The sequence below is a fragment of the Sebastes umbrosus genome, chromosome 5, assembly GCF_015220745.1.
Source record: "Sebastes umbrosus isolate fSebUmb1 chromosome 5, fSebUmb1.pri, whole genome shotgun sequence".
NCBI lineage: Eukaryota > Metazoa > Chordata > Actinopteri > Perciformes > Sebastidae > Sebastes > Sebastes umbrosus.
In genome coordinates, this window is record NC_051273.1 from 5,324,236 (window position 1) to 5,335,751 (window position 11,516).

At 39.7% G+C, this 11,516-nt stretch overlaps 1 protein-coding gene across 1 annotated transcript in view; it reads right to left on the reverse strand.

Annotated features, from left to right (window-relative positions):
* Window positions 1–10,823, reverse strand: part of pde4cb (phosphodiesterase 4C, cAMP-specific b) — a 117,519-nt gene extending 106,696 nt beyond the window's left edge. The window contains exons 1-2 of the mRNA XM_037770922.1: window positions 10,599–10,823; window positions 94–133 (exon numbers count right to left, since the gene is read on the reverse strand). Of these exons, the coding sequence (XP_037626850.1) occupies window positions 94–108 (15 nt within the window). The 5' untranslated portion in view covers window positions 109–133; window positions 10,599–10,823. The remainder of the gene's footprint in view (window positions 1–93; window positions 134–10,598) is intronic.
* Between the last annotated feature and the right edge of the window lie 693 nt (window positions 10,824–11,516).

Here is an 11,516-nt window from a genome sequence, read left to right on the forward strand (position 1 = left end):
GTGGTGTGTGTGCGTGTGTGTGTGTGTGTGTGTGTGCGTGTGTGTGTGTGTGTGTGTGTGTGTGCGTGTGTGGAAGCCATGAACCTTATTTACCTCAAGCCAAGACATCGATGCTGGTTTTTTGTTGCAGCAGCTGAAACAAAGAAAAAAACAACAAAGAAGTGGCTTTAAAATGACATTCATCACTCTGTAATATAGTTTTGTCAGAAGTCATTACTACAAGTCGATCATTATGAAGTAAAATATGTTCGTCTCATATGACAAGTTGAACAGAAACTTTCTGTTAGTGCTCGCTGACGAATGAATCATCCATCAGTTCTCCATCTGAAGAGATTTCTGGCATCCAAAAGTCATTTTCCTGCCCAAACCAGAATCACTTTACTTTGGTTTGCGCTTGTAAATCAAATTAAACTCAAGAAAAAATACAAAATATGTAGTATAGGAAGTAAGAACAGGAATAGTAGGTCTCTAATCCATATAAAGATGAAAGTATAAGTGGCCTATAATAACTAAACATTAATGAAGATTCTCATCTATAGTGTATTCATATGACTCATCAGCACCACCTGGTATTACCATGTGTGATGGTGGATGGATCTAGGAGCATGCCAGAGGCATCACAAAGGCTAAAAAGCCTTTCTATCCAGCCAGACGAATACATGACAAAGCACTTTTATTACTTTGATGAACTGGTTTATTTACTTTCAAGTCACGCATGTAGAGTGCTCGGCCCACAAGATGCAGAGGCAAAACAAAATTTAACACAATAATCAGAAATGATTACAAAAACTCAACAGCAGGGACAAAATGTGTTGTTTTAGTAAGTGCCTCATATGAGGGACAATAAATCATAAAATGGTAAATTGACAGCATTGATATAGTGCTTTTAACCTGAGATCATAACAAAGTGGTTCACAATATGCAGGCCTGTATCTACCGTTAAGGACACTGAGGAACCTGGTGAGAGTTTATATTCCACATTGAGGAATATTTCAGGCTGACTCATTTTTGACTAATGTTATTTAATTACTATTCCTGGTAGGCAGCAGAGTCGATGTTCAGCTAAAACTAGGTATCTCCAAAGTGGTGAATTTTTCAGATGAACTGAAGGAGTAGGTTTTTCTTTATTCAACTCTACTTCTTTGGCTAAATAAACCATTAAGAACCCCAATGGCTTATTTGACAAACACATCTAACTATAAAGCAAGGAACCTCTGTCTGTCTGTCCTTCGTATATCTCTAGAATCACTCATCCGATCTACTTCACACTTTGCCGGTTGTATTGCTGGGGACCCGAGGAGTGCAGTGTCGAATGTGGTGCAATTTTGCCAGATAGTGCTGCTATAACAATGAACTTTACGTTTTGGCCTGTAACTTTTGAACCTCACCTCTCAGAAACAAAATTCTTTTCTCCCTAGATGTTGTGGGTCTTGTAGTATAAACAGCGTGAAACTCCATATGGGGTGGAGGTTGGGGACGATAGAAAAACACTAGGTTTTAACCCAGGAGGTCAGGGTCCTCATTCCATGTGAAACCAACAATGTGTAGTTGTCTTTGTGTTCACAAGGCAAGGCAAGGCAAGGCAAGGCAAGGCAAGGCAAGGCATCTTTATTTGTATAGCACATTTCAACAACAGGGCAATTCAAAGTGCAAGTCTTAACTTTCACTTTTACTTTTGAAACATAGTTAATTTAAGCCAAAACTTGATGTTTTTCCCAAAACTTGGGTTTGAGTGAATTAGTGGTTTCATTGTCTAAACATAAAGAAGCCTTTTTGTTTGTGTTCAAAACATAACGTTTCATTCAATTTTACAACATGTTAGAACGTGTTGCTTTTAATTTTTGCTTTCACTTTTACAATTAATAGGCGTAGTAGGCCCCTACTGACCCACATCTATGGTGCTTAAAACAGGGCTAATGCACTGGGGACTCACAAAAGACAGATTTTTAAAAATGGTCAAAATTAAAGCAGCAAAGGTCAAGATATCCTCGCTTTTGATCCATATCCTACATTTCCCATAATGCAACTCAAAAGCACGCCCTCTGAAACTCCACACCTGCAGTTTGTAACAACAGCCGTTGTCGAGATAACCCTGATGAGAGTCACAGAAGACTTCACCCCAACAACTTTCACAGTTTTCTGGTATACGTTGTGTTGATATATTAACACTTCACTGGATATTTGTGTTGTGTCACAGCTCTCATTACATCATTCTACTCTGCAGTCCAAATTTGACTTTATTTCTGTCAGTTACAACCTACAGTAGCTCCACAGGGACACAATATGAGGAGTCTGTTCTATCAGTTGTAATATCTGCTGTTAGTCAATAGGAGTCAATGAAGGTCATGGATTATTAAACTTCGCTTTAGGCCAAAATAGTCCAGTTAATCTACCATTCAGTTATATGTCTGTACAAACATCATAAAACACAACATGGAAACCTTCACTACCAATGTTTTATTCACGCTCAGCATCCCAAACCGTCAATTATATTAAGTTATCAGTCTTCCATTGTAAAAGAAAAAAAGTCTTCAGATTTATATTAATGCTGTGTGCTTTCTTCCACTGTCTTTCAATGTGAAGACCAATTCATGTACCAATGCTTTTACATAACTTAACCCATTAACACCTGCTTTACATCCTCATTTCTTAACATTAGGGCTGCAGCTAAGAATTATTTTCATTATCAATTAATTTGCAGATTATTTTATTGATTACTCAATTCGTTGTTGTGTCTATAAAATGTAGGAAAAAAAATGCAAAAAAGTCCCTACATTATTTCCCATAGTCCCAAACCTAAAGATATTCAGTTTACTATCACACATGACAAAGAGAAGCATAAAATCTTCACATTTAAGAAGCTGAAACTAGCAAGTGTTTGTCATTTTTTCTTTAAAAAATGATTTGATTATCAAAATAGTATTAATTTTCTGTCGATCAAATAATTGATTATTTGAGTAATCAACACGCGAGTGCCCATGGGACACCGACCCAATTTATACGTCTAAGAAGTTACAAACAGTACCTTTAAAATACAATTCTCTCTATTGTGTATGTTTTTTATTTTTAACAATCATTCATACTTAACAGGCTTCTTTTTTTCTGTTATCTCTTTGGTTGTTTTAACTGCGTACTTTTCTAATGCAGGACGAGGCTGTTTAGCAGAGAGGGAAGGCTCTGTGAATATAACTTGTGTTCAGGTCTTCACCGTGCCCTTATCCTGTTTATATCTTTAATAATAATACAAAATTAAAAAATAATTTCATTTAGTTTTTCTTCACAGAAATGATTGAAATGCTGAGATATAGGCCAACTGTATATTTAAAAAAAAGTTGTCTTACACCTCTTAAAATCAGGAAGGCCTTGCAACCCCCTGTGAAGCTTTGGTGACCCCTAGTGGAGGTCTGGACCCTCAGGTTTGGAAACTAGTGGTTTATGGTGTTGTGTTATACTGAAAGGTGTGTCTAATCCTTTGTCTATCTCATTTATGTCAGTGAGGACCGTTTCACTTTTATTGAACTCTTTTGATATGAGAGCTGTAAAAAAATTAAATCTTGATTAACAGGTGTTGTTCAGGTGTATTTGCCAACAGCTGAAGTGTATCCTATATATCTGCATCCATTTATGGCTAACTGTGGGAATGCAAAGCAGGCTTGTGCAATTTATTTTACAGACCCATACATACGTGCAACTGCCTTTTTGTGCCTGACTTCTGGTCTCGGACATGTGATTTCTTCAGATGAGCTGTTTCCCTAAATCTGTTGAGTCCCTGCCTACCTTAAGGTGCATCTTGGCTGCTTCATCCACACAAACAAAAAATCTTATAATTTTTCATTCAGTGAACTTACTTCTATTGGCAGCTGCTGCTAAAGCCTCCAATCTCAAGGTATACTGGCAGGATTATTAGTTTTATTAAAGGTAGTGTGACATTTCCGATGTTTCCTTACACCATGAACAGTCCTGAGAAACACAATATACTGTACGTCTTAGCTGCTCATCACGTTCCTGCTGCTGCTTAGAAAACATGCATGTCTCCATGGAACAGCAGCCCGTGCTGTCCACCAAACCCACCAGCAAACAGGACCTGCTGTTCACATTCTGGAGGCAGATCCCAGCCGGCACAGTCAAGGTTTTCCCATATTTGAAATGTGGAATTACCCAGTAGACATAAAAAGGATGTGTCTACGTGCACAATCTTATAAATGAAAGTGACGGGAAAGAAAACAGTATGTGACACAGAAACTGCTTCCAGGCCACAACAGCCTATTGACCATAGAGACTCTTCTATGACATCTACACAGTTTGGTGTATGCACAAATGAGAGCATGATACTTGTTTGAAGTTACAGTATAACCAAGATCAGCCCGTTCGCACGAAAAGGCTTATGAATGACACGATGATGCGCATGGCATCTAGCGTGCAATAAGAACGCCTTTCTTTCTTTTGGTGTGTAATTTGTACGCCATATAGTCTGTACTGGCTGCAATGTAAATGCATCCGCGTGAATATGCCACGCTCAGAGGTAGTGACGTAGAATAAGTAAGGGATAATGTACAGCGAGCCGGTCATCGTTATGAAATAAACCCTGACAGGGCGATGCGGCACCCCACGTGGTCTTGCATCGCCCTGAAGGGGTTTATTTCACAATAATGACCTGCTTTAGCTGTACATTATCCCACTTATTACACAGCTACTTACTTAAGAAATCAATCATTTGAGACAAAAACGGTCCGCCAGAGTCCGACCTCAACTTTATGCAAATGAGGAGTGACCAACGTGACGGCCCGTCTTTGAATCACACTACCACGCTACCAGAATGCACGGCTGCTTACATAGACAATGAATGGGAAGCGTGGAAAGGACGGAGGCTGTGGACATGTACCATCAGTTTAGCTTTGAGACTATCAAGTGAATGTACAGTGGGAATTGCAGTTTGTGCAGAAATAAATGCTGCAGCTCCTCAAGACAAACAGAGGTTTACCGTGTCTTGTTTTCGGCGGCTGAGTGGAGTAACGGGGGTTAACTCCGGAGCGAGTAACGTTATCGAAAAGTTAACAGAGGTTTGTCCGTTCTCTGCTACTGTAAAAACATGGCGGCCAGCTCCGTGAAGACGACCTGATCCTTATGTAGATATAAACGTCTCATTCTAAGGTGATGAAAACACATCAATTCTTATCTTCAGGTGATTATACACTAAAGAAAACATACTAATTAATATTATATTTCATTTCTGCCAATAGATACCCCACAGTGTTCTTTTAAGGGCCTAATTGGCAAGCTCTCAGAGAGTGAGTCTCCTAATTGATGCATGGTGCATTAGGAAGGTCAACCACTTCATGATAAAACATGCAAACAGTTGAAAGACAAATATCCAGGATATTGTCTGCTATAGCTGTTTACAGTCAAACAAATCTGGGTTATTTTCTGAGTTTTAATTAAAATTTCAGAAGCATTTTTGTGTTAACTAAAGTGTGTTCAGTATTAATATTTCCCTTTTAGAGCAGTGACTCTTAAAGTGAAACATTGACTGGCATCATGATATATTACGCAGCTCTGCAATTATTCAAAAGTTCACAGTGTGTGTAGAGTGAACCCTCCTGGCGTGGCACAGCAGAGTCTGTAATGATTAACCATCTCAACAGCGGAGTCCTTGTCTTAAAATCTACAATCAACCGTCATAAAGTGAACATCCAAGGCGTCTTGTGATGCCGTCGTTGTCGTGGTGACGCACATCAGATAGGCTTGTTAAGATTTGCGCTGATAAGGGCCGCAAAGAGTCTGAGCAACGTTCAAGAGCTTCACTACGACATGAGATATCTACTGAGGGAGAATATGATTCACAACCGTCACCCCAGCCCACACACCGCTACGAATTACTACTTTCATTATTAGAGATATTTCTTCTACAGTCCCTTTTTAATAGAATGTTAAAGAAGTCGTTCAACATTTTCTTGCTGGAGACTTAAGAAAGTGACTACTCTCAGACATTTTGTTTTATGAATTAAACAACAAGGTATAACATGTTATATATTAATATTATAAAGAGCTTTAAAGGTGCTGGTAGGTGAGTTTTGTTACCTTTGAACAGAGCCAGGCTAGCTGTTTCCCTCTGTTTCCAGTCTTTGCACTAAGCTAAACTACCGTCTGCTAGCTCCAGCTTCATATTTAGAGTAAAGATATGAAAGTTATATCAATCCTCTCATCTAACTGGGCAAGAAAGCGAATAAGTGTAATTCCCAAAATGTAGAATTATTGCTTTAACAATTTAAGTAACATATTCTTTAAAGGGCCAGTGTGTAACATTTCAGGGGATCTATTAGCAGAAATGGAATATAATATTAATAACTGGGTTTTCATTAGTGTATAATCACCAGAAACTAAGAATCGTTGTGTTTTCGTTATCTTAGAATGAGCCCTCCATATCAACATAGGGAGTGTGTCCTCTTCACAGAGTCCACCTTGTTGCTCCGCCATGTTTCTACAGTAGCCCAGAACGGACAAACCAAATACTGGCTCTAGAGAGAACCTTTAGTGTTTTCACGTTACCTGAAGGCCACCGTAGTTCTCTGACACGCTTGTGAAACTGCAGTAACATGAGCTGCAGAGTGCAAAACTGTTGTACCGCCAGCCGCCGTCTGACTTCCGTTGCTCCAACAGTTGTATTAAGGATGACCTCTGAGCGAGGCGAACAGCGTTACCGCAATTTTGTACTCGGTGGCTCACATTACTGCGGTCTTGGAAAGGGAGGAGTGAGAGGAGGAGTACTCAGTTGGTCGCAATCTGCAACCACACCACTAGATACCACCCAATCCAAATTTGTTATTAAATTGCTGCTGTTTTGCACATAGTAGTTCTACATTTTTGTAAATAATTTCTATTGCACAGACTTGGACCATGGCGATGTGGCGCTTGTATTAGATTACAGAGAGAGATGTCTGACCTCCACTGTGGCCAAATATCTTTGTATTTCACGCCCTCGTTACACAGGAAGGAGCTTAGCTAAACCCAGCTCAAACAGAGAGACTTACTGTAACTCACCCAGGCAAACAGAGGATACGGTGACTTTGGTCAGTAATCACTGAGGCACAGGAGCGAGTCATTTTCTTAATCCATCTACATATAGGTGTGTTTCTACTCTGTTTTGCTCTCTGCTGCAGACTCATTTCTTCAAATGGATCAGTACAGTTTAGGGCTGCTCGATTATGGAAGAAATCACAATTATTTTGGTCAATATTGAGATCACGATTATTTAACACGATAACTCATTGACTTTGGACACATCATGCATTTAAAAAGAACATGAGAGTTAAATTAAGAGGCTAGATCTATTAAGAACTTTGTGCTCTTGTAAACAGTTTAATCATAAACACCTTGGTTGTACAGATATGAATGGTGATGACACCAAAAAAAGTTGCACTGAAAACATGGTAAACGAGACGTGGTCCGTGTTTCAAGACGAATGAGATGGGTTGCCGACATCGCTGCTGCCCGAAGAGAGTCCGGCCCGGTTGACAGTCACGTCGGGAGCAGGGAGCCCCGTTCCTCCCCGCAGGGAGAGAAGGCACAGTGAGCACTAAGCGGCGAGGTTGACCCCGGACCTTTTCGAAACGGACCTAGACCTTATGGTATCAGATTAATGTTTTTCAAGGTATTGTATCGAAGTGAGAAATTCCAGTATCGTGACAACACTAGTTCACGCGGGGGGGATCCTCCCACACCGAGAGGCCATTTCCTGAAAGCACCCCGATGTAAAGGAAAGGGGTGCGCTGGATTTATAACACAAGACAAAACAAGAGCGTCATTGCGAAACGGCATGCGGCACAATAATTGTTTTGAGTCAATTATCTTATTTTCAGAATCGTTGGAAGCCAAAAAGGTAATTGAAATTTGATTAATTGCACAGCCCTAGTACAGTTCCATCTATCATCCTTCTATTCTTGAGTTTCAAACCAGCATCTCTGCATTTTGTTAAACACGACAGCTATGACAAATGACATAATTTCTGCTATTGGGCAGCAAAAAGCCTCAGACCAGCACTCAAAAACTAAACAGAAAAATTGCTGCTGCTGTGACAAACTTTAAAACTGACAAATAACATCTGAACTTCAAACACCTGTCAATAAAAGCCCCAGGGTTTTTTTGTTTTTTACTTCTCACCAGTGATTTCAGAGGAAGTGATAAGACAAGATCTATGTTTCTGTCAAATTACCAGTGAGTCACGCAGACAGACAAAAGCAGATTCGGGCATGGGCTCTGCAAACTTTTGCAGATAAAACAGCCTCAGATGGTGAAGGATGATAAGAACAGGAGGAGGCGACTCAGTGCTGGAGCAGCACGACATCTAATGGACACAGAGAGGGTTTTCTGTGTTTCTAGTTGAACTGATGACACTGAAGGATTCCCAAAGTTTCAGAGAAACTGACAGAATGAACGCTGAGGAGGCTCTGTGCAGAATTACTTAACTGTGTGGAGGTAAACACAACAGGTGCAGTGAAAAACAGGAAGTCTTATAGCAGTCTGACAAAAACTCATCAAACTTCTGACAGGGAGGATCCATGACCTCTTGACATTTGAACCTCTTGAAATCAAACTCTCCTTTCCTCTCATTATTCCTCATGTTGCTGGTTTGAATCCACAGGCTGACCGGATAAACTGAACGAGTAGTGCTCTCTTGTGAGCAAGGCACTAAACGAATGGACCCTGCAGATCTAGAAAGCAGTTAAAGGAAAACCAACATTTAGATTAAAGCTGCAGTGGGTGGAATTGGAGCAAATATGATTATTATAAATATGATTATTTTATGAAACGGTCACTATATACTGACAGTAGTGCATGAGACGGGAAATCTGAAAGAAATCATCTTCCTCTGGTGTCCTCCGGAGCTCCTACTGTCATCTGCAAGATTTCACAGACTGGAGGAAAGCAACCAGTCAGGGCAGCTGTCAATCACTCACAACAATGAGAAAGGTTGTGACCTGGCCGCCATGTTGAGATCACTTGAGGAGATACCAAGCACTGTCCACCAGTCGGAGCACACTTTCTCATTTTACAGCTAAACAGTTAACTCCAAGATGTTTCTGAAAACATTTGAGGCGAGAAATAGGCATTACAGTAACAGAATATTGACTCATATATTTGGAAAGCGCTGCCTAGTTTGACCGTTGGATCAGAGTTTGCGAGTGATTTACAGCTGCCTACGTTGAATAAACAGCCAATAGGAACGCTCTCTCTCTGAACTGACCTGTGATTGGCCAAAGTCTCCCGTCACAGGCTAGTCTGAAAACAGAGCCATGAGGAGGTGCAGAAGTCTAGTTATCTCTCTGAACACTTGAGTTATAATATGCTGAAAGATTATTATGGAATTTTTGCCCAATGCAGGTTTAAATCAATATAACTTAAAGAAGGATATAAAAAAATGACCCCAACCAGAGGATGAATGGGAATAAACACAAGTGCAGAGGCAAAGAGTATGTCTGCACGCTGAAATGTGAATTATTTTCCAACCGTCATTCAGAAAATGAGTGTGTGAGGGGGTAGGGGGGAGGGATTATAGAGACAGAATAAAGGAAGCAGATATGGAGGAAGGAAGGAGATAAAGACAGGAGGAGGGAGCGCATAAATATTTTGGGGAAACACATTCCATGTTGGTTTGCTCATCACGCTGAATTATTCCAACAATTCAACAGACACAGCCCTGCTTACATTACAATACAATACAACTATGCCTGGGAACGGCTAGGCCGACTGAATATGTGCTGCACGGATCTCATGATGAACACTGTTTAGAGGATTATTATAATACAACAAGGTGACTGACAGAGTATTAGTGACACAATTACTAAGTACTCTGACATATTTAATGTTTTTACAGGAATATCATGTTGAATATTAAATAAAATATTCTGTAAAGCAATACAAACACACTATTAAACGAATGAATAGGGATTATATATATATATATATATATATATATATATATATATATATATATATATCCTCCTGAGACCCAGCCCATTGACTTGTCCTCTGTATTGGACATGTTGTCCACATGCATGTCCTTTTACTCTTTTGAGCAGAATGATATATTTTTTTTAGTTTTATAATCAAGTTGAATGTATTCTTGGTTTAATATCACTCTACAGCCATATTCTGTTAATTATTTGTATCTTCTAAATTCGGCTGTCTTTTCACACTAAAATAGTAATGTGGTCCAATACAACTGACATGTGGTAACATTTTAAATAAAAATAAAATTTGAAAAGTCTAAATTGTAAGATTTTCTTTTAAAAAATAAATTGTAAGACGCGTTTTTTTTTTTTTATTATAGGGATGAGATATTGAGCATCACCGTTGAGTATCACAGACACGCTTTATGTCCCTGTATGTCTTCTATGAGGATGGTACCAGACTCCCATTGTGAAATCAGGGATTTTTAAAATCTTTCGTTTCCAAGGAGCAAACTGTGAGCCATTACATTTTCTAAGTTACTTTTTCATGTGAAACTCGTCCTGTTAAAGACATCGGCTGCCTCTCTGAGCTCATCTAGCGTCACATACCACAGTTTTTAACTTTAACTGTAAGGATGAATTGTCACTCACCGCAGCTACAGGTCCTGTCCTCTCTGGGGGATTTTCCTTTGCAGTAAAAATGCCACTGAACCTGTCGGAGCTGTCTGTCAGGTAATGCTGCTACACTTATCGCTCTTTTCCATTTTTATTGCAGCAGATTAGTTAGTTTGTTGGTTAGACTTCAAACTCTGCTGCATGCAGCGCTGCGTCACTGTGACGTCGGATCAGATGGCAGGAAGTGCAGCTGTGGGACATAAACAACGTTACTACAGTCACCACGAGGTCTGCTGCAGTGGCTCTCTAACCCTGTTACTACTACAGCACTGCTATTGCCATAATGCTGAACCCTTCCAGAGAGTTGTGTTGTTGTGGTCTATATAATAGAGATTATCAATGTGTAAGCAACTTTTTAATGTTTTGTAGTTATTTGTTTAATATTTATGTAACCAGGGAAGTCTATTGAGATTTACTCATGGCCGGAAAGGAAATTAAAAATATATATTTATTTTTGTTATTGAGTGAAGATACTGGCGTCGTTTGGAACTAGGAAACCCAACAAATCCATTCGCTTGTTGTATTCGAGGCTAAATAACGCTCCACACTTGCGCTAAATTTTTGAGAGGAAAAACTGTCCTGACCATTTTCAAAGGGGTCCCTTGACCTCTGACCTCAAGATATGTGAATGAAAATGGGTTCTATGGATACCCACGAGTCTCCCCTTTACAGACATGTCCACTTTATGATAATCACATGCAGTTTGGGGCAAGTCATAGTCAAGTCAGCACACTGACACACTGACAGCTGTTGTTGCCTGTTGGGCTGCAGTTTGCCATGTTATGATTTGAGCATATTTTTTATGAGATAAGATAAGATATTCCTTTATTAGTCCCGCAGTGGAGAAATTTGCAGTGTACAGCAGCAAAGGGGATAGTGCAAAAAACAAGATGC